Source organism: Accipiter gentilis, chromosome 21, assembly GCF_929443795.1.
Source record: "Accipiter gentilis chromosome 21, bAccGen1.1, whole genome shotgun sequence".
Classification (NCBI taxonomy): Eukaryota; Metazoa; Chordata; class Aves; order Accipitriformes; family Accipitridae; genus Astur; species Astur gentilis.
The window spans coordinates 13665738-13689845 of NC_064900.1; the positions used below are offsets into that span (position 1 = coordinate 13665738).

Genomic DNA, 24108 nt, shown 5'->3' on the forward strand with positions numbered 1-24108 from the left:
CATTGCTCACCAGACAATTACATTTGTGTATTTGTAAAGGAGATTCCAGTTATCAGGTTATCAATATCATATTTGTAGCTGTGCTCTGTAATATTTTTCTTATTATTTAATAAACCTTGGAAAGGAGTGATACTGGCTGGAGTGGTAACAATCGTAAGGAGGTGGGAATTTGCCTCTGGACAAGAACTCTGATCTGTCAGACTTCTCTTTCTAATCTGGACTACCTCAGTATATATGAAAGAAAAACTTGAAACAGAAATTGGATTCACTGTTAGGTCAGTTAATGCTTACCAGAATTTTCATCCTGTTTTACTTGTAGAGTTGCTGGTGTTTAGAATGTTAAGGTTTGGATTAAGAAGAGTGCTGTTGTTGAATGCTTTTAGAAAATTGGTTGCTCAATAATAATTCTAAGAGGAAATAAAAGTAGTATAGCTCTGTACTAATGAATAAACACATTCCCTAATATACTCACCTTTTCTTACATACTCTGACCTCTCTCACTAGTTCCTGAAGTCTTACCCTCTTTCTCCTTCTCTTCCCTTTGCCCGCTCAGCATTTCTTCTCTGGCTGGGTAAGCACATGCTGTGTCTGGTTGTGGTGCAACAAGTGAAGTACTCAGCTGTCAGTTGCCTTTGAGAATTGGTGAAGTGAATGAATTAAAACTAGTTTTGGTCTCTCTCTTCTACCCATATGAATTTGATATAGGTCAGCAGTACGGTTGTTGGAGGAGCTAACTGTCCTTGCAAAAATGGTCTAAAAAAGTAGTGGGAAAAAACTTTTTCTAGTCATGTAAGCAGATTTTGATGTGATATAATGGCTAAAATATATGCTGAATCATGAAGTTCCTTTATCTAAATATATCTTTTATCTTTAAAGATTTAAAAAAGAAGATAACATATCCTAATTTACATAACTGTTTCTTCCTGTAAAAAGATAATGTTGTGTTTAACTATGGGATCTGCTTCATTAACAGTAAAAACATCTATGATAGTAACATTTAAATAAAAGTATTCTCCAGTTGCTTGCTGTTATGTGATGGCAGGCTTGTCTGCTGCTCTATATCTTTGTTCAATGCTCTGTAGATTCATTCCATTTCAAGATTTTTTCATTTGCTGATGTAGAGTTGAGAGTTGTAAACAACCCCCCCCTAAACCACAAACAAACAAACAAAACCCACAAAACAAAAAACCCCAAACCACACCAACCCCAAACAAACAAAATCCACAAAAAACCCACCCCTAAAAAAACTCAAACAAAAAACAAAGAACACACACACAAAAAACCAAGAATAGGAACAAACTTCAGCAGCAATATACTTAATGGTCACCAGAAAAGGTTTGGGAATCTTTGACAGACATTCCTTAATGAAAGTAGACAAATTAAACTTTCTTTCCCCCTTTCCGTTTTGAACAGCACAGTAATTATGTGATTTGTCTACACTGAGAGATTTAGTCATTCACACTCTCCCCTTCCCCCCCTTTTTTTGTTGTTCTTTGGGTGCTGTCACCACAATAAGCCATACTGTGTATGTGGTAGCTGATTGACCTACATCTTGGAGAGAAACAGTTGCATGTCCCCCCTTTTACTGAGAGGACATGTCTGTATAACACTCTAGTTTGGTCAGATAGTAAGGGTGTAGATCATACCAACTTCACCTCCTACTAATCAGGACAGGTCTCCTACACTGCATCAGCAGGTCTTGCACACTACATGCCCCCGTGCTATGTCCCAAAACTTTGAGCATATGATACCAGCATGAACAATTTTCATGACATGCATTGCACTGATCATAATTTTGGATTTGTTGAATTAAAAATAAAATAATTTTATATATGTAAGTCCTAAGGCCAGAGGGATGTCACATGCAGCCCACAAAAGATTGGGGTCAAGCCCTGTAGTGTAGATGTGACCAGTCCTCTCCAGAAGAGGATCTCCAAAAGCTCTTTGCTCCAAACAGCGTACGTGGGTGCTGATCCACACCACTTTTTCCAGGGGTCAGAGCTTGCTCTCTAGCACTGGCCACAAAGACAGTGTAGTTATAATTTATCAACCAGGTAAGCAACTAAGTTAATGTGTGTATTTGGAAGAAGCTGGGGAGGAGAGGTGGGAGAACAATTTTGGATATGCTATCCAGCTAGGACTGTGATGTGTGCACTAGAAGTGTTTTAATCAATGTATAGGGAGGTGTGCAAAGGAGGCCCTCCATTCTTCCATGAAGTATGTGGAGAATTGTATCCACAACAAATACTTTAGAATCTTTCCAGTGGAAGAGTACGTCCTTGAAAAATGTATGTGTTTTATTCTGGAAAAAGTAACTTTAAGTAAAAAAGTAAAAAATCTGGGGTTTTTTTAAATGCTAGCTTTTCCCAGTAAATATGCTTTTTTTTATTGTTTCTTTAAGTAACAGAACATTTCCCCTGAATATTTTTCCTATTTTGTTTTACATGTGCCAAAACAAGCAACAGTCCTTTCTGAAAAGCACTGGGAATTAATGTCAATTTATGTCACTGCATGTCATCTTAGATATCTTTTGTTCATAATCAACCTTATACTGAGTAGTGCTAGCAAGATACCGCTGAGAATTATCATGGGTAGATGGGTCTCATTTCACAATGAAGAACAGGATCTATTACTAAAGGGTTTGGGATGCAGTCTTTGTTACGGAGCAAAGTGGAGTTGGAGTCATTGGCCCACTCTTCCTTTTGCCATCTTCTCTTCCATCCCGATCAATTGCGTTTTGGTATGCCCTAATCCCATAGTATGCCTATGCATGTGGCAACTCTGCTTTTTGCCAAGGGTGAGAAGACACACTGCTGACAGAAGAAAAGGGGGAGACAGCTCTTGCTCCTCATCCTCCCTGATAAAGGAATGGATAGCGAGCCTCAGCACTCTTCAGGGAGAAGTGGAGGCCCAATAGCCTGGAAAGAGAATAGGCTGAATTGTGCAATGTGGGCATGAGATTGGTACAAGACATTCTATGTTACAGTAATATGGGAATATAAGAGTTCTGATATTGTTCAGTGTGATACTTGCTTCAAATTGAATTGGTACTGTGGCATCTTATTATCTATCGCTGGCCATGGAGGTATCACAGTATTGTTTAAGACAGTTTTCCTGAAGTGCTGATGGTATTGGCTGTTACTGACTCTTAGTATTAAATACTTGAAGACATTAAACTTTTTATTTGGCATTTTTTTTACTGTTTAGTGTTACTACTTAATTTATGTTTGCTTTGCTCATGTAGGCCTCGTTTAAGCATCTAAGTGCTTAAGTAGTTGATCAGTCTGTTACGTGTGGGGAAATTGAATTGTAGAAGGCAAGAGTTCTTGCAGTTCTTAAGTTCATGGGTCAATTCTTCTGTCAATATCCTCAAGACTTATATAGGTATGCAAGTTTAAATTTTTTTCTCTTAGAAATTTTTTTGTCCTTTTTCTCAGAAAGGAACACTTAGACTTCATATTATGCCAGAAAAAAGAGAGGCATATACTGGTTTCGTTTGGGGTTATTTTTGTGTTTGCTGATTGGTGGGTTTTGTTGGATTTTTGTTTGTTGTGGGTTTGTGGTTGTGTTTTTTTTTTTTCCTTAGACATGAAACACATGCAAGAGGAAATACAAATCCATGTGCTATGGCTGATATTTTTATACCAGAGAGGTTGTTGGGTAGGTATTTTTTTTTAGTAGAAAGCTACGTTCTACCTGCTATTTTGGTGATGAGGGATTATAGCTGTTAATATTTCACGTTTTTTACTAGAACACTAGCAGCTCTGCTTTAATTTGTTTGCTCTTCTGCATAACTATGTAACAAAAAAAACCACTGGAAAGTTATTTTAATGATTACTGCAAAATTTCTGCTGTTAATAATTTTGAATGCTTCATATAAATTTCTCATTATGTCAATGTAAGTTGTACTTAATATTTTTACTATCAGTTAACAGCACCTCGTATTAAGAAAAACCTTTCCACAAGTCTTTCTGGTCTCCTCTCTTCTCAGTTCTGCAGCATGTTATGTATGTTTCTGTTTTGCCATTTTGTAATCAATACACAGCTGAAAACTACTTGAATTATTTACAATGTATGGATAGGCAGCTGTCTTCCTTAGTAGTAGTGAAACTGGAGTTTTCTTCCAGGATTTAAAGTACAGCTCTTGTTTAACAAGACCATGTTTATTTCAAAGAAACACATCTATTGTGTGAAGAGGAAGGGCTAGCCCAGGAACACGTTTCTCTCTCAGATAAGCAATGCTTGTATGAACACTCCTGCATGAGGGATGCTGTGTAAATAGGTGATGTTTGTTGTGTTTTGGTTTTCTCTTCTCTCAATTCTGGATGCAATAATCCTTCACAGAAGTACCATAATGCGTTTCTTTTTTTAAGGACCCAGGAGAGAAGGAAAGGGCTACCTGTTATGTACCTTTGGTTTTTTCCAAAAGTAAAACCAGGAAAAGTAGATGGGGTGGTGTTTCTGGGTGGTGCATGTATATATGCGTATTAATGTGTGTATTATATATGTTTATATACATATATACACAAAAGAGCATGTTGGCCACAGCAACTTTTTTCTCTGTATTGCTTATTGACTAATTTCTACTCTGCCCTTGGCACGTAAAGGTAGCTTCCATATAGGTAACAGGGTAGATTATTTAATGGGATGGTATCAGTGGTGCCATTATCTAATTTTATTTTTTGTCGCTACATTGTAAATAGTGTTTTTCACTTTAAGGTTCAGTCCTCTGATTGTACTTTGATAACAGTTAATTTCAGTTGCAATTTTCAGCTGGGATGGAAAGAATCCCAACTATTTATAGATATTGCAGTGTAAAAATAATTCAATAGAGCCTTTTGATAGTAGATTGATTCACCCGCGCTCACGCACTAGATGCAATTAAAGACATCTAGCTCACTTAGTGTCTTGCAGAATTGCAGTGCAATTTGCTCTGACTTCTTTGACTGTATCCAGGTATAGTGGTATTGATTGTGTCTTTGCACAGCATAACGGAGTTCAGAAATAACATTCCTGGTTTGGTGTTTGGTTTTTAGTGGTGTTTGTGAGTTTTCTTCTTTTTGGAAATAACTCTTTTGTCTCAGTTGCATTGTTATTTTCTGTTAAATTGCATTAGAGCATGATTTCTCATTCAGTTCCAAGAGGGGTTAGGTACAGGGCAGAAACCAACCATTGGGACCATGGAAAGCAAAAGCACTCTGCTTCTGCTTGCTTCTCTTCACTGCAGAAATAACTGCTGCTGCAAAATAAAACAGTGGTATACTTCCTGTCTTGCTAATTCAGCTGTTTCATAAAGAACATCTAAAGTATCTTCAGGGACAGGTTGAGTCAATGGCTAGCTGCTCTGTTAAAGGTACTCAGGGGAGGCATTCATATTTGCTACTTCAGGCATCTGTTTTGCATACCTACATGAAGATCCTAGGCTTCTACAATTAGCAGAATTTCATGGAACCCTTTGGAGTTCTGGAAACCCTCAACTAGTTCTTCTGGCTGCTCCTGTAGTAGTACAAATAAATGCATGTTCCTATACCATGGCTGGTTCTGGACTTCCCAATACAAGAAGACCATGAAGACAAACGTTGATTATACTATAGTGAGTCCATACTGCTCGGGTATTGGAGTGTGTGACATATAAGGAGAGTCAGAAAGCTGCGTTTGTTTGGACTTAAGATGAAGAAACTAAGGGAGACATCTTCCTACTGCCTACTAGTAAGGTGTGAAGATCACAGAACAAGGCTTCTCTCAGAGGTGTCGTGGTAGGATGAGAAGTGGTGGACAAGAGCTGCAACCAGGGAAATTCCTGTCTTGATTTGATCAAGAGTTTGAGCAAGAGGTTGCTCTGCATGTCCCCCAGAAGTTTCTTGTGACCTAAATCATTCTCTGGTTCTAGATTATGTTTATTTTTATAAGGATGGAGTTCTATTTTTTAAATTATATTTTTTCCTTCATTTTTGTACTAGTGAAAGTGAGACTGCAGAGGCAACTGCATATTTAGATAGGCTCAGTAAAAGTAAGGACGTGTCTTATCACTGTGTAATAAAGTGTCATATTCCCCTATCCTTATCTTGTAGGGGTCTGCCTATGTAGTTGAATAACGTAAATACCTCTATGTCAGTTTATTAATGCTTGGCTTCTCAGCAGACTGCTAACATGTCCCTGCAAGTTTGGTGATGGTCTTCTGCTGCTAGTGATCTTTAATGTGTTCAGAAAATACCAGCTCAACACCCATCTGTAAGAAATAGAGCATGGTGTTATTAAAATAAATAACCCAATGTCTGTTTTGCATTCCATAAGACAGTACACTCTGTCCTGCTATAACATGAGGAATATTTGATGGTGTTAAGTAGGTAAGTAAGCCTGTAAGTAACTTTTCCTATAGAGGTAGTATTGAAACACTCCTAATAACTGTTTTCTGACTTCTGTTTGGTTTAGGCATCATGTTCTGGATTGTTACTAACGAAGTCTGCTTTATGTGTACATTTGGGATTTTTTTTGTAGAATTTCAGATTCCTGGAAAAAAAAAACCTTAGAATTTGAACCAAGTAAATATGAGTGCTAAAAAAACACAAGGCAATTAAAACCACTAATCATGATTTTGTAAAAGGTAACTAAACCGTTCTTCTGAATCCTGTCATCGAGATTAACAATATTTTCAATGCTTCCCAAAAGTACAGGTAGTTTGTTGCCACGTTGTATTAATTTGAGTGGAAGAACAAAAAAGTGTCACTTGTGTCCTTTGATCCTTTCCCCTAGTTCATGTGTTTCTGTGAAAACATAAAATTCTTTTCATTCTTCTAACTCTCTTTGGAAAAACAGATGCAGTTTTTCCCGAGAGCTCTGTGGAGGGGGAAATGGGAAGAAAAATGAAGCAATCAAGGGATCCTGAATCTGCTTTACAAGAATAGTTTACTAAATAGGAACCATTGGTATTTCAGACAGTTTATTTCTTTTGTCATTTGCAGCATGGACAACACCAGCAGCACACTGCTTTGCAAAGGTTTCTTCTTCGATACTTGACTGCAAGCCCAAATTTTTCTTTAGATACTTGAGTGTATTCTTGAGTGTTGTTCATACTGATTTCAATGTTGTTGATCATCTCCCCTTGCTCTTCCATCAGAACTGATATCTGGATAAAAAGTTCCTTTAAGTCTTTGACCTGGTTCTCCAGATTGACTAGTTCTTTGTGTCTCTGTTCGATCTCCGAAAGCTGAGCTTTGGTAATTTTTACTTCAGTGAGTAGATTTTCATTGAAAATCTCCCATTTTCCTTGTTGGAGCATGTCATTGACTTCTTCCTCGGGTACTTCTTTACCAGCTACTTCAAGCTGACGAACAATAAATCTTCTGCATTTCTCTTGCTTAGCAGTTATAGCATCGTTGTATGACAGCATAGCATTTAGGTAACGCTGGGATAAGAAAGCGTGCTGGGAAGCTAAAATTCTTACTGTGGCACGTGATGGCCCATGTTCATTTTCAGCCTTTTTCACTGTTTTTGACAGTTCATCCAAACATTTTCGTATATGCTCTGCTTGAATTTTTATTTCTCTTGCTATGTTAGATTCCTTTTTCAGAACACTGAATCTTCTCATTGAAGATAGTAGGCTTTTTTGTTGTTGACTGAATTTATGAACTTCCTCCACCAAATTATTAATTTCATTCTGAAGCTTCTGGATTTCATGCAAGTGCCTTTCAGTTATGGGCTCTTTTTCATAAATAATGGCCAGCTGTTCAAACTCCTCCTGCTCCTCTTCTTGTACAGTTGCACCATTGTTTTCTCCAGCTAGCTGTAGTTCCTTAGCTCTCAGTTTAAGCTCTTGGAGGCGGTCTCTCATGGTTTTTGTGTTCAGGGTTCTTTTTCAGGGTTTTTTTCCCCTCTTGCAACACAGGGAGTTAATTCCAATATTTTTTTTCTTGTTTCACTGTAATCAAAGTGTAAAAACAATCAATGTTAGCAGTTATATGTATACATGAAAAGTAGTTTTGGAGATTAGAGCAACTTCCCTCTGCACAAAAGTAAAGTGAAAGTAGCAATGAATTGGAAGTGGTAGGTATTCTGAACAAATGTACAAGATAGGTGGCATCAGTTAATCCACCATTTAATCCAGTTTCTGTAGGACTTAATCATAACCTAAAGTTTTTAATTTATCTTCGCATGGGTATGGTTAACAGTCTTCCCTCAGCTTCTTCACTATAGTGGGGGGTTTTCCACATACAGTGATTTGTAGCCCAAGCTCATTTTTGTGGTAGATTTGTGGTGTAGGGTCCGGAACTTAGAACAATGAGGAATACAGCATGTGGAGAGGACTTTTATTTTGGGGAGGAAAAGAGGAGTAACTCAAATTCTTATGTTATTGTAATTCCTTACTTGATGAAAATTAATCAACATTTCAATTTTTTTGGAAATATCAGTGAATGTGATGCTCCATTTTTGGATTCTCAGTAGGAAACACACACTTCAGCTTTTGAGGTTATGAGATAGACTAATGAATCAGAGTTCTGGCATGAATAAGTTACTTTAGGTTTTTAGTTTAGCCATGCTGAAAAAACTTTCTCCATTTTCCTTGCCTTCCCTTGCCTGGGGAGGTAAACTGATAGTAACTGAAGCAGTTAACTCTACAGCAAGACAGAACAGCAGAAATCTAATAATTAAAGAACTCTAATAATTTAGCATGAAAATACTTTTATTTTTTTAATGTCTGAGTTTTCATAGAGGTGGATCCATATCACTAATGTTGCAACTTGATTTTTCTAAACTTTTTTGGATTACTGTCATCTATTCTTCCATTGTCCTTTGCAGTCTTAAAAAAAATTATGCAAATATACTTTGTGCACCATAGTGGGATACAATTCAGTACTGTTTCTTAATTAATAGAAAGTGGATTTAGTTCTGTTTTCTAGCCTAGCTGTTGTGCAAGCTTTACTGGAGATATAATTAAGGAAAGTTTCTATTGTGTATGTTTTAGAAAATATCTAAGTTCAACTATTTTTAATTATAGGGAAGAAAGTATTTTCCTCAAACTCTACATGAGTGTTTTCCTTGGACTATGATCAAGAATAGAAAATATCAGTAAAAAGTAAAATGCTTAGGATGTTATGGGATTTTTACTTGGGGTCTTCTGGTTAAATCAAATGCATGTCTTTCAAAGGGCTGTTCAAGCGTAGACGTTAAACAGTACAGGTGTTTTCAGAGGTTTCAGGGCAGTCTTCTGAAATAGTAGTGTTTGATAGGTACGTTTTTTCTTAAACCCCAATTGTAAACATTGATTGATTGATTGATTGATTTTAGTAAGCAAATGCAGTATTTCTCTGTAGTATCCAAAAGGATTCATTTGTAGTAACTGCAAAGCATCAATCCAGTAACCTGTCAATATGCAAATGATTTTGTTACATTTGAAGAGCTTCAAATGATACTGCTGTGGTATCTCTGCTCCCTTATGCATATTTAAAGTCCCTAAATAGTTTTTTGTGTAATATAAATCATGGAGTTGAACACTCTGAACATGTCTTCCACAGACTTAAGTCTGGTTGTCTGCAGGAGGATTAGCTGAAAAACAAAACTTGAAATGCTGCAGAGATCAATCATGAGAAAGAATGTTGAAATGCTACCCTAGTGTGGATTTCCCTTACTGTTTGGGGTTGGGGGTTTTTTCCCCTTAATGCCTTAGTATCTGAATTTAGTGTCTGTTGATTCACATCAAGAGAATTCAAAAAGCCTGGCAGTCATTGGAAGCTACTGTAATGTACTGAGACTTGTGATCAGGTAAGCTTGAAAGCAGTTTATTGGAAAACATTACTTTGGGGTGGGGAAAATGCAACATATATTAATTTTGTTACAGTAATTTCCCTTCATTGCCTAACTTGCTGTGAATCTCCCCACAGCAGAAGTCAGGCAATTTCTTCAAGGTAACATTCTTTAGGAATGTTTCAGAGCTGCTTGGCACCAGGGAGACTGCTGCAGGGAAAGTTCAGTCTAGGGCATGTGAAAGGAACCAGGAGTGCTAACCAATGCTTCAGACAAGTGACCTGAAAATCTGTTTTAGTAGAGCCTAACACATCTGTTGACCCATATTAATTTAGCATGGCTCGACAAGCCTCTGATTAAAAGCAAGTTCTAAGGGCAGCATTAATGCTTATGATGTGAGGTGGCAAGACTTTCTTGTATCTAAGAGAATGCAAGTAATTACTGAAAAACTCTAAAACATGCATCCAGTCATCCAGTTACTCCTTCAGAACACAGTACAATTTCTGGAAAGAGCAGTTACTGATTTTTTCATATGATGATTCTCCTATGGTTTGAAAGTAAGTTAAACACAGGAGCGTAAGAACCATACTGGATTTCATCTTCAATTTGTGTATCCATTAACAATTGACAGCTACTTTTCAATGTTTTGGGTGCATCAGTCTTGAAATAGCCATATTCCTGGGGGGGGGGGGGGCGAAGCAATGGAATTGCAAATCTGCAAATATTCTCAAAGATCAAACTTGCAAAGAAGTAAGCAGAAAATACTTAAGTTTGATGTTAATGGATTTTTTGTTTGTTTGTTTAAACATCAGTCTCCCTAAAGAGTGGAATCTAAGCAATTGAACCCTGGTTTTGTATCCTATTGGGCTTGACTTCAAAACCTGCCACTAAATGTGCTTGCCAATAAATGTCGTTGATTATACTGGCAACTGAAATGCATGCTGGTTTCAAATAAATAAGGATGTCTTCATGACAAAGATAACTTTGGAAATTGTTGGCCTGACTTCTTGAGTGTTCCACAAGCTTTGTTCATATACTAAGTTCTTGTCGTTGTCCTACGTGTTTGTGTATATGTATAGGGGTATGTCCTGTTGTTCTTTTGATTGAGATGAAAGATCTATTTCCTTGAATTTTTTGTCAAGAGAGGGAGATTATGCCTATTCTTTTACAGTTAAGGGAATATGTGGACTGAAAGCACTCCAGTGGCTTAGTGTGTCCCCTACATTCAAAAACAGATTTTAAAAGATGATCCTTCTGAAGCGATAAAGTAGCACAACCTAGCACATCCTCATCAGACTTTTTCTTCACTGAAGGTTGGAAAATTTAGGTTAAAACAGCTAAGAGACTGCAGTAAAGGCAAAGCAAATCAGTAGATGGGAAAGCATTAGCTTGTTAAACTCTAGCTTCAAATTATTGACTATGTTTAGAAATGGCCCTAAATGCTCTTACACATGTAAATCTGAAGAGCCTTGGTGAGGTTTGCCCATGTTTCTGGCCATTCCTGTGTCATAAATGCTGCTGTGTCATCTTTTATCTGAACTGTTACTGATGCTGAAACCAATGTGTTTGGAGCCGGGATCACAAGCTGCTGGCCAGGCTTCAATAAAAGATAATCTGTAGAAATGGAGTTGCTCTAATAATAAGGCTGCAGTAACTTAGGCAAACTGATGTGGCACTCTGTCTTCTCTGTTCACACTTAGAAGCAATGTAAGACTGAAAACATAGCCGAAGAACAGACAGGGCTACAGGATGGATTTGGGGAGGAGGTGGCTGGGGTAAGGAAGGGAAAGGAGGAAGAATCAGGCCCAGTTTTGCCCAGTTGTACTTGGAGTTCAAGGGTTACTGATGTGCTTTCTTACACATATTAGGGGAGAAAAAGTAGGAATGCGCATGCGGTGTTTCAGTTTGGTCACTCTGGCATACCTTATCTTCTAGAAAGGTTTGCCTTCCTGCCCCTTGCAGTGTTTTTATCATGCAGATCCACTGGTGATTAAGTCTGTATTTGTCCTTCTGGTAGGCATCTTTATATATAGTTGACAAGTTCAGAAATGCAATTTTCACATCCTTGTCAAATATATTTTAAGGGTATTGCAAGAATCTTTGCCTTCCGATAACTTTACTGTGTTGCTCATCAGGGTTATGAATCTCTCCAGTCAAACTGATGACATGTGTGGCTGGGAAAGTCTTTATAATGACAATTACCTCAGCACACTGACTAGGGGAATAATAGATCCTGATGACTGGACCACCGTTATTAATCTGTCATGATGATAAAGTATGTCCTGAATTCAAAGATAATGAATTTGGCGGAAATGAAAATTTTTATATTATCCTCTCCATTTTTTAAGGGGGGAAAAAAAAAAAGGCAAGTTGAAATGTCCTTTCACTTAATTGCAAAGCAGACATATAGAATGTTCTTCCACCTATCTAATCAGTAGATCCAGTAAACAGGGAGCCTACATCCAAAAATGAGATTTGTGCTGCATTAAGTTAAAGGCATAAATGGATATGTGAAGTAGATAAGTTGATAATATGGAACTCTTGTTACTGGTTGTAATTAGATATATTGTCTTCTCTTTTGGCTTTGATGAATTGTTTTATTTCCTCCCACCCCTGACTTACCAAAACCTCCTGTTTATTTTAATTTCCATAGTTTTGTTCACTATTTCTTGGTTATTCAGCACCTTCATTAAAATGCCTAACACAAAAGCCTCTGTTTGTATTTGATCTTTGATGCAATTTGCATGCCTTCATGCATTCATTTTAACATACTGCGGTCCACCAGGAGAAGAGGACTTGCAGACGATCAAGGGACAGAAATCTGTCTTAAAGAGCTCTTTGAGATGTATGATCTGTGTTCTGCGTCATACTCATTCTTTGTCTGCTGAAATAGTACTTTTTTTTTTTAATGATGGCAAAAAAATAAGTGTCAGTTTGTTTTCCTGTTCTGTAGTTGTGAGTCCATTAAGGGCACTGGGTAGAGGACAGTTTCAAGCAACATGTCCCTAAGGAATTTCAGGTTACAAGTAATCTTATATATTTTTTTATTATTTTTTTTTAATCCATTTCCAGACTGTAGTGAAATTACATTATAGCTCTGTTATATGGTGCCAACAAACCTGTATAACTGTTATTTTTGAGCACAGTGGCTCTGAGTAATGTTTGGAGTCATACTCTGGTCTGGAACTTGATTATTGCTTTAAGTGTCCTAAGTTTAGCAAGAAAAAAATTAGTGAGACACATATACCATTTAAGTGCCTACAGTTTAACTTATAGTTAAAACTACAGTTTACTTATAGTAGTCTGTGGGGAAAACTTGGGGCTTGAGTTAAATTTCAGTTTTCTCCAAAGGCTGTGCTCTCTCGATATTCTCACAAGAAAAGAAGGAACTTGTTTGATGGTCTTTTGGAATCTTGCCCTATTACCCAAAGACATATCTTAAGTAACTAAAGTAAGCAATCTTGCTACAGGTTATGTTTAATTTCTCCGCTGTTTAAAAAGTTTCTTTTAACTTAAATACCTTGTAAACAAACATGCTTAAATCAAGGATTATTACACAGCAAGGTGGTTGGATGAAATTAGCCTGTTAAAGCATTTCTGTCTCTAGGATGATAAGTCCTTAGAAAAACATATTTAAAAATAATTCTAAGTTCAAGTGCTGTTTGTGGGAAGTGGGGGAGTGGTTCAACAGGAAAATACCAAAGGCAGAGAGCTTGCCCTGGTTATGAGCCTAAAAAAAAGATGCCATTATACGTGGAAGGTAGCTAATACATAATATCATAGTGCAAAATCAGTAACATTTTCAGCACAGAGGACTTAAGTGCTAATAGACATCTCATTTTTAATATTAAAAAATACTAACATGCAAAAGTCATTTGTCGGCCTTTCTCTCTAGGAAATAACCTGTAGCACATTGCTTCTGGCATTGCCTACTATGTAACATTGAGGAAATGCATTCTGGTGGCTTGTCCCTTTGAGCCAATGTTACCCACCATAGCTGCCGTAAGGGAATAATACAAGGTATAGACTTTAGCATTAGTGGAGTGGGAGAATACAGCAGTTTGTAAATCACCTGTATTACTAGCTTTTATACTTTGAAAATCTCTACAACTGTCAGTACTTCTCTTACATTCCAATTAAAAAAATGTGGGGTTTTTTGCTATTCTATAAAGTGTTTGGTTCAAAGATGCACAGTTAATCGGTGGCAAATCTGAGATTGTTCCTTGAAGTTTTGGGACCTTTGTTATGAATGTGTGGCTACATGCTGTTATGAATGTGGAAGACTTGACGAAAAGCATCTACCAGCAATTCCCATGTTCCCTACTGATACTTTGGGTAATGGAAGGTGGTGAGTTCATGCTTTTGCGCTGACATAAGTCACAGTAAGGGTGACGCATACTGCACCTACAAGTTCCGACTGACAAAACAATGATCTCACTCTGCAAATCAGTCTGTAGATTATTCTCTGTAATTGTAAGGGAATGGAGTATCCCTTGATTAAAAGCAAAACTGAAGAATTTACTTAATGTTTTGATGGTGGGTTTTTTCACCTATTAAACCAGAGATTTATTGTCAGTAGTGCTCTTTAAGAGACCTCAGAAATGAGCAGTAGAGAGAAGTCAATTTATATGTTGTGGATGCCTGGGTTTATTTGTTTATTTCCAGCAAGGATAATACTAGAAATCAGTACCTTCACTTAATTAGTTGGTGCAAATATGACGGCCACCTATAGGTCACAGAAATCCAAAAAGAAAATCATAATCTCCCCTGCCAAAAGATCACATAATTAAGTTCCAGATATTGATATATTTTAAAGCAGTATTTGAAAATAAATTAGGAGCAAGAGAAAGGGCTGCAAGAGGATAGAGGACAGGTGAAATTCTTTACACTTAATAGGATATATAGTTTGAACTCCTAGTTAATGACTTTGTATTGCTATAAATCAGTTTCAAGATTTTTGTCTTCCTGACAGTAGAATTGCAGGGTCAAAATTTGTACTGTGCAACATCCCACCTACTTTACATTCCCATTTCATCTTGTCAGACCATATAGCTATGTATCACAACCTTGGAACTCACCTGTAATAAATGTAAGGATTTCCAGGCAGCTTTTTTAAAAAACATCTCTTATAGGCAACTTTGACTAAATAACTTAATGTTTGCCTAGGTATTGATATATCAAGGTGAAATAGAGTATAAGAAAATAATTCATATTTACAACTTTTTTAAATCTCATACAAAAATGCATGGCAATATCATTGTCATTGCTTTTGGAATTACACATCTGGAAGCTGAACATAATATTCTTGATGTGAGCTCAGACATCTCTTTGGATGCAACCTATTTGATCAATAAGTATGATTAAACTGGTAGCAAAGCAGAGTGTGTCAGAGAATCATGTTTTCAGTAAATGGGAATATGATTCAGACCTGAGGTGAGAGTGAGGACACTTAACCAAAATTAAACAAATTATAATTGTTGACATTCTTGTGACCACTTCAAAAGGTAGTATGACAATGAAGTTGCTCTAAAGTTGCCTAGAGATACTATAAACAGGATAAGTTTAGAATCTTATTTCTAACTATTCTCTTATTTAAATGTGACCTGGAGGAACTGTTTAGGGAAAAGGTTAAATTGGAGAAATGTCTCTCATATCTCCCTGCAACTGCATGAAAGCAAATTCCTAATTGATGTTTACAGGCAGATAATCTTGTAGCACTTTATTCACCAGTTTTTCATTATAGTTTACCCCAATATTCAAAGGATTGTTTTGCATAAGAATTGAAGGCATGAAAAGCAAACTAGAGAAATGAAATAAACCGGTTTATTTGAGAAAGAGCCTAGTATAAATCAGTAAAAAAATTACTAATGGGTTTGTAATTGTTGTCAACAATCCAGAAGGCACAGGAGTGCTAAAGAAGAATGTAGTTTAAGATCTGTTAACACCTACCATTTGGATTCTTTCAGTGTAGTTAAAAGCTTTTAGAGGCAATCCACAAAAAGTCTGCAGAAAGAGGTGGCTCAGAGCTTAATCTTAGAGTGCCTTATGGTCTCCATGGGAGGCCAAAACTGTTGGCTAGTTCTCCTGTCTGCTTGTTAAAAATGTCAAGAGTTTTGTTTTCTGCGACTTCCTCAAAAAGCTGATGAACTGCCAGTAACTGAAGAGGAAGGAACAAACAAAACTGACAAACTGACATCTCTCTGCCTGTTTGTGGATTGGGAGTTTGACTTTCATGGATATTAACATAAGTAAAACATAAAGGGACTAACAAACCTTTTCTTGCTGTATCTGCTGAGGCCTCACTTCTCTAGGATAAAACATCCTACTGATTGCTGTCCACAGGGTTGCCCAAGAAAAATGTTAATAGATTAAATTTCTGAAGGAAAAAGGGTAGAACTGCATTTTTTGATAGAGATTGACCATAGACTGAAGAATACAGCATTGTTCTTTCCCTTGTGTAGACTGCTGTTAAATTCAAAGGTTTCTCTCTCTCCTTTGTTTTCCCGGGAATGCCAATTCAGCCACTCAAAGCTATGGCTTCTTGAAGTAGCCTTAAAGACTGGTATTCTTGATCTTAGATCAATCATTCTCATGAAGATACATTTTCCTAAAGTTGCTTTTAATCATGTTGATAGTTTGATACTGTAATACTTTGACGTCAGGGTTGCTTTGCACTTCATTAATTTTGATGGCCACCATGCAGGTTTGACTCAAAATTTTGGGTTTATGATAACTGACTCTGATTAAAAGCAGCATCTCTGAGACACTTCTACAGTTTATGTGTATATATTCCCCCCTGCCACTGTGTCCGTGTGTACCCTCTACAGTATTTAGTTTTCAGTGTTACGTTACTGTATGAGAATCCCACACAAGTGGAGAAAAAGGCGTAAGTTGCAAATTAAGTGCTTAAAAAAACCCTCCAAGTCTGCAAAACAAGAAAGCGAATGTGCACATACACTCGCGCAAAATACCCTCTTCCCAAATAAACACTTTCTGTAACACTTCTTGGATTTTTGATAAAAGCTGAGATACAAATATGTCCATTTCATACTGGATTTTTTTTTCACCAAATCTTTTGGATTATAAAGTAAACTTTAATACTGGTTTGTTTTTTTTTTTTCTTTTTCCTCTTTGCTCAGTAATTTACATTTTAGAAACAGGTCAAGGAACACGCATAGTTTGTGTTCAGACTGTTTTTCTCTGGCATGTCTTCTGGCTTCTAAGAGAAATATTGTTACTGAACTGTAGATGTCAGTTGTGCCAATGCACACATACACTCCCTTTCCACATTGTTTCCCATGACTCTTAAAGTTCAAAAGCTCTCTAGTTGCTTAAAAAAATCCTACTTGATATAAAAGCACTTGGTATCTAGCTTTTCTTTATTTCTTGTGTAAAGTAAGTTTGTGACACTGAGAAGGTTCCAAATATACTTTATGTGAAATTGAAATAAGCCAAGCATGATTTTAGATATGAAAGTTTCTTACTCAGCAGACTTAATGTGATAAACCAACAGACGCTTTCCTGTGCTTTCAAGTATGTTTTGATATATGCCTCCTACAGTTTTTTAAACATGAAAAATTGCTATATATGAAGTTCTACTGACTTGGAAAATTAAAATCAAGGTCTATCCTTTAAGATAACTCTGATGTATTCCCTAAGGAATGAAGTTTTATGCATAAAACTTGTCTCAAAACCTAGCATTCCTGTGCATGAGCAGCAGAGCTCTGAGACTGTATTCACCTAGAGAAATATTCAATTCTTTGCAGGGTAGACATCTATTATTTGCATGTCTTGACACTTTTGCATTCGAAACCACACTACACAGCCTTTTTCTGATATTTGCAACTTTATAAATGTTAAGTAAAAGAAAAGTCTTACCTTTTAATCCTGTGCTGTTGGGTTTCTGTTTTATCCTTTACAGAGGAACTACTGAGGTTAAGCTTCAGTATAATCTGAAAAACGTTGTTTCGAATATTTGCCTAAGTAATGTGTCTTGAGTGGCATTCCATTAAGTCTTTTCTGCATGCCTTCTGCTTCTAGTTCTTATTTAGTTGTCCAAGGGTTCATCTTCAGGAGCGGTGGTGTGAGAGAGAAGCTGACTTCTGCAACTGCAGTAGACAGGCAAATTGATTACTTTCTACTTGGGGAATCTGGTTCTGCCTGTTTGAAACCCAGCCTTGCTGAGAGGCGGATCACTGCTGGAGCTGCCCAGGAGTAGGAAGTGTCTAGGAGCAGCTCCCGAGAGAGAGACCTTGTAAGCTGGAAGTGGAGCACTGCCTACCTGTGAAGCACAAGTGTAAGCGCAGGGATTGCTTTCTTCTACACTGAAGCACGAAGGGAAAAGGAGGCAAGGGTAGGTCATGGATCTGTTAATGCACTTACCTGAAAGGGGAAAAAAAAAACCAAACCAGCAAAATAATACCCTTTATCACAGTATCTTAAAAATATTTTAACTCCATTTGTAAGTTTGACCTGAAGGCTGAAGTGGGCAGGGGTGTACAGCAGCAAATGTATGACCTGTGCAGAACCACTTCAGTTCTTGGGGGGAGCATAAGGTGGAGACAGCTATTTGGATATGCTACCTTTCCAGGTACAGCACCTCAGCTGTATTTTTTGAATATAGTCAGTATTGCAACAGAAGCGCCATGGAGAAAATGGAAGCTAATTGACCAAAAAGACAAATCTTACACCTTTCAAGGTATTAGAGGTTAAAAATCAGCAGCTACTGCAAGTTATGGGACATTAGTGTCACACTCACACTGAGGTATGCAGCTTACCAACATTTCATTCTGCTTCAGCTGTGCTTTGTAGAACGTGCAGTCCAATAACATTGTAAATAGTGCAGTTATTTAATCTTCGGGTGAGAAAGGAATAGGCTGTGGCAACAAACTCTGTGTTCAGAAATATTTTCTTCAATTAGATCTAGATGAACTGACAGCACTGCTGAAGAATCCTTTTTGAGACTAAGGGGCAGTGCAGTAGGATTTTCAGACTGTAACAAAGATAGGTTATGTGGAAAAAAAAGAAAAGTGGAGATAATAGTTTCCAGTCTTTTAATTACTTTCCATAGCTTTCTTGAATTTCATTTCAGTTTTTTCCTGGTTTAGCTTTGGCCCTATTTCATAGCTAAATACTGAGAGGACGTTACTTGTTCTAGTTGGCTGGTGAGAAGGAATAGTGCCAGAGAATCATAAGCATACTGAAAATGTCATAGGTTCTGTGTATGCATTGAACAACAGTTAGGGAATCTCTGCACTAAATCATACAAAGTACTTTAGAAGTACTCTTTTTGTTGACAGGTGGGCAAGGATTATCAAAGCAGGGACAGGGAGGAGAGCCTTATGCTCCTTCTAGCTCTGCAGGCAAGTCAGCAAAGTTTTGCTTATCAGTAGGATGTAGAGGGTTTTATCCCCAAGATGATGATAAATAAGTGAACCTTTTGGACCACAGGTAGTTAAGACTAATGAAGATTGAGAGAGAATGGACATTTGAGAAGCTGTCTTTCTCTGGTCTCCTTCATAAACTCTTCTTGAAAAGAAAGATTAGATAATGAATCACAGTGCATGAGGTTAATGGTGACAAGGAGCGGTTTTTTTGAGCTGTAGATGGAACACAGCTTTTTTTGTTAATGTCTCTTTGGAGCTAAAAACTCTCTTGGGAATAAAATGTTTAAGAATTCAGGCTCTCATACTGCGATTCTGGAAAATAAGAAAGAATAAGTTCTTAGATCAAACTAAAGTGCTGACAAATTCTGCTAACTACAGAGTGAATTCTTACCACTGTTCCTTCTCAGGAAGGTGTATGATAAATCCAAAGTACAAGCTTTGGCCTAGGATTCCCTACAAGCCACTTGAGTTAATGATGATGACTTGAGATTCCAAAAGAAAGGCTATGTTGTCTGGTTCCAAAACCATCTGCCATTATGTTCATGGAAGCCAAATATTTGTGATTATATCCAGAAAGTTGAATCAAGAGTTCTCATGTAATGGAAGGGTTGCTAAATTTCAGAACAACATTATTTTACTGGAATTCCTTTATTAAAGAGAGGCGAGTGCAATTTTCAGATTCCCTAATGCTATGCAATACTCGTCTTTGCAGCTTTTGCACTTAGCTTGGATAATTACTGTTGTAGAAAGCGCAAAGTAAGATTACATTCCAAAATGGTCTACATAGGTTCAAAGCAAACAGTACCAGTTTTCATGGTGAAAAGTAATAACTTTGAACAGTAGTGTATTGCTTGTAAAATATAATTGAAATTTAAGATATTATCTTTTCATAGTTCCTAGAGTTTTACGATACTAGCTTTTAATTGAAAGCAGATAACAGGAGAGGAAAGACTATATATCCTATTGTCACAAAGAGTTTTCATGGAAGATGGGAACAACTCTTTTTTGACTTGACCTCTTTTGTGAAGTTTAGTTTATTCCTTATAAAACTCTCAGATCCTCAGGAATGATTTCCTATGATTTTTTGGTCATTTTTGTTTGTTTAAAATATACATTTTGGATTTCTATCTAAATTTCTCCATCTGTTCTTAAAATCTGCTTGTAAGTGAACTCAGAAAATCACTGGCCAACATGATTGCAAGTTTACTTTTTAAAGTTTTTTCTTAAGGAATACATCTGCCTGGCTAATACCTTCCCAAATACTTAGGTAAACTTACCTTGTTAAGCCATCCTGCCTTTCTGGATGTTGACCAATTTAAATCGAGAAATTGAGGTCTTGAGGACAGTCAAGTCCTGAGAGCGTCATGAAAATTATTACTTGGATAGCTGAGAGAAATCCCCATAAAAGAAAAGATGTTGCCTTTCCGTGAGTTGTTGTTCCATACAGGTTTTGGCAGTTACCCTTGCTTTTTCTTACATGTAGTTTGTGATGTACCTTTTAGGGCTTTAGATTGGAAGTTTTTCCAGTTTTATTTCATATACAGAGGAGTTTTCATTGAAACATTAAAAAATTAGTCTTGATAAAAGGAAGTAACTTTCATTTCTGTTGTTAGAACGTGGTATCACCGGGAGTTTGCTGAGGGGAAGAACTTAAGCATTTGGGTTATTTACAATTCTGGACAGCCCTCCTATCTTTGTAGTAGTTAACGATAACAGTGTTGAAAGGAACATAACAGCCTCTGCTTCAGGGTGTATGTCCATATTAAAGTATGAAATAATGAATAACATACTTTGGGTGGTAAATCAGATCTGGTTTTAAAAAACACACATTAGTGGCTGTCATGTTGGATGCAGCTACAGAGTATATGGAAGACAAATCTGATCAAGAACAACAGTCCCGCCCAAACTTATGATATTTATTTTCTGGAGTCCTCTTTGCTACCATATCTCGAAGAAATAAGACAATGATGGCACTTAATCTTACAGAACACTTATTTTGTAAGCTATGTGTTTCATACTTTTTTTTTTTTTTTTTTGCTTCCCTCTATTTAATAATAAAGTGTGGATTTTTAGAGCTATTCATGCACCTCCCTCCCTCTGAGCTTTAAGTTTTACTTATGAAAAGCAGGTTCAAAACATTACATATCAAGTCGTTTGGCATCAGAGAGAAATTCTGGATAGTAGGCAAGTGCAAGATGATCATAAAGCAGTATTATGCACATGGTTTGGGAAGTTGCAGAGTTCTGAACTTTGATGTATACTCGAACAGATTGTACTGTGTAGCTTTAGATGTAGAACAGTACAGTCTTTTACATCCATCTTAGCCGTAAAATATAAATTCTTTGTCTATTAATAATTAATAAATAATTCCTAAGCACCTTAGTAATTATTTAATGTAAGTGTCTGCAGAAAATATTGCATGGACTAACATTTTTTAAGTAGAAAGAACAATTCAGAATTAAAGCTGAAACAAGGCATTTTCTCTTTACCTTCTCCTTCTTCCCCTTCTTCTTCCTACTTTTGTCAAAAACTTAGCTTTTGGAGATCTGAAAGTCTCTCTAGTGTCAGGGTGCTAAGTGTTTCTTTTGATCTTTTCTTTAGGCTGGCAAATAAGCAGGACAGAGAAGGAGCTCTGTCAGAAGCAGATGTGATCGAGTCCTTATCTCTGGAAAAGCTTGTCAATGAACACAAGTGTCTATGTCAAATTGTAAGTATATTTTAAGATGCTTCATTTTCTAATATATATTTAAAGCTTGCAATAAGGTGGAAGATTGTGCTGCATAGCATAAAACTGAAACTAAAACCCTGCAATCCCAGCAAAGATACAGTACCTGTATCTGTTTTGCAAGCAATTCTACTGTTCACCTTGACATTCTGCTTCTGGATCTGTTGAAGAAATCTTTATAACAAGGATCCTCAAAGTGTACCTGCTGGTCCATTCTGAAACCATGTAAGAATAATTAGTTACTGATGTGGTTTAAAACTTGCTTAATTGGACAGCAAGTTTAGTATTCCACTTTATTAAAAAGAAGCAGGAAATTGAATTTGCCTATGTTGACATTCAAGAAGGATCACTATTCAGATATGATGTTTGTCTCATTTCTGTTCATAGCTAAAAACATCATGTAGTCTGAGTCACCACCTGGCAAACAGCAAGAACTTAATCTAATTCCTAGGGCATCTAATTCCCAGCACAGCAGTCACCAAAGAACACTGTTAGAGCTAGTTGCTAGTTAATATTTGTCCTAAAATAACTACATTTCAGAGGTAGTATTCATAGTCATGTTAAAAAAAAAAAAAAAAATCATAAAAAAAGTGGTGTGGGGGGGTTAAACCAGAAATCTGTATGAAAGCTACTTAATATTGGTCAATATTTCAGATAATTTATCCAAATCAGTAGTCCCTGAAGTTTTCTTTAAGCCTTTGCTTTAATCGACTAGTTTGTTAGTTAACTATTTGTGGGCTTTACTCTTATAGTCTTTTTCTAATTGCAATAATAAACATTTTAAAAGATAATGAAAGTTACACCGTTATTAACCAAAATTAGAAGGCAATTTTGCAAAACTATTCCAGATGGTATTTGGGGTATAAAATTTAAAATAAACTTTTAATTCCCTAGGGAGATTTGCAAAATTCATAGGGTAATACGTATTGCTATTATTTTCTTTAAAAATTTGAGTTGTAGCAGGGCATAGCTATGTTCATTATGTCATGACTCTTTGACTGCATTTCTTCGGTCAGTGTACTTTGCACTATGCGTGTGTAGCAATCCTAAAAATAAAAATTGCAAATTCACCCTTTTTTTCCAAGGGACTTTTGTGGCAAAAATATTTTCTTGCAAAACATTATCAGTATAAAAGACCTGAAAGATTCTAGTGTATTTTTCCAGTACTTTAGAATTACTTAATTTATGACATGTTCCAGTTCTTATTCTCCATTTATATCTTGGGTGTAATCAATAAAGAAACTAGATCTCTTACTCTCAGTCATTTTAGCGGAAAGCAGCAGAGAGTCTTACATACTCAAATGGGCAGCTTCTTTACTAGGCTCATCAAAGGTAAACATGGTCCCAAGTTATTTCAATATGATGACTCATAGTGAATTTAAACAGGAGTCTTGTGAAACAAGATTTAAGTAAAATTAGGCAAGGACCAAAAAACCTTTTTTTTGTTCTTATTCTTTTAGTTAGTTTTCTTCTGGATCTTTAAATTTCCCCACAAAATATTAAAGCAAATGGAAGGAGTCATTTGTCTCACTGCCACATAGTGTCAGTGAGAGTGACCTTCCTCTTCTTCTTTTTTAACGTGTCTGTATATTCTATATTTCTAAGTTTCTATATTTTATAACTAAACTACAGCAACGATAATCTTGGTGCAAACCAAGAATAAAATTGCCCCAGTGCTGTCTATTGTTTTATCTTAGTTTTCTCCCTGATTAGGTTCTGCTAGAGAGTATTGTAGCGTTCCATAGTGAACAACGCTCATATTTGAACCTTAATGTAGCAAAGTGGGAATGTATTAAAATGCAAACTAGGTTTGGCACTCTGGGGGGACATAACAAGTCAGAATTATTTCTTTTTTCTGATGTAAATCCTACATACCTTAGCTGACTTTTAAGCAGATGGCACTTAGGTGCCATTTAAATGCTTGTCAAATGAAGACATACACAGAGAATTTTTTCGGTGTTAACATTGGAGAGTTAGTCTTTTTTAATCTTCCTTCATTCATGAACACAAATTCTGAAGACAAATAGTGTTGAAATATCATTTCTTCATGTCAAATACATAGCTGGATCTACTCAATTATTATTCAGAGAACAGTTTAAAAGACCCATACAGTGCTCCAAAACATGCTGGAAAATAGTTCTGAAGAGATCTTGAGAGGTCATCTAGTCCTTCTCCATGTTCTAAGCTAGAAACAAGTTATATCTCTTTTGTTCCAATGAAAGCCCATTATATTTGTCCTCCTGACAATGAACATGA

General features: G+C 36.6%; 2 protein-coding genes across 5 annotated transcripts in view; one reads left to right on the plus strand and one right to left on the minus strand.

Annotated features, from left to right (window-relative positions):
• ARL13B (ADP ribosylation factor like GTPase 13B) overlaps window positions 1–24108 on the plus strand; it is a 51398-nt gene that overhangs the window by 13815 nt on the left and 13475 nt on the right. For all 4 annotated transcript variants that reach the window (XM_049824483.1, XM_049824485.1, XM_049824482.1 and 1 more), the window contains exon 5: window positions 21729–21834. In XM_049824483.1, the coding sequence (XP_049680440.1) occupies window positions 21729–21834 (106 nt within the window). The remainder of the gene's footprint in view (window positions 1–21728; window positions 21835–24108) is intronic.
• STX19 (syntaxin 19) lies at window positions 6953–7914 on the minus strand. Its single transcript, XM_049824493.1, has one exon. The coding sequence runs from the start codon at window positions 7829–7831 to the stop codon at window positions 6953–6955; it is 879 nt and encodes a 292-aa protein (XP_049680450.1). The 5' UTR covers window positions 7832–7914.

What these genes read in the sequence shown, in the direction of transcription:
- STX19 (XM_049824493.1), bottom strand. Translation starts at nt 7,831, where the DNA reads ATGAGAGACCGCCTCCAAGAGCTTAAACTGAGAGCTAAGGAACTACAG.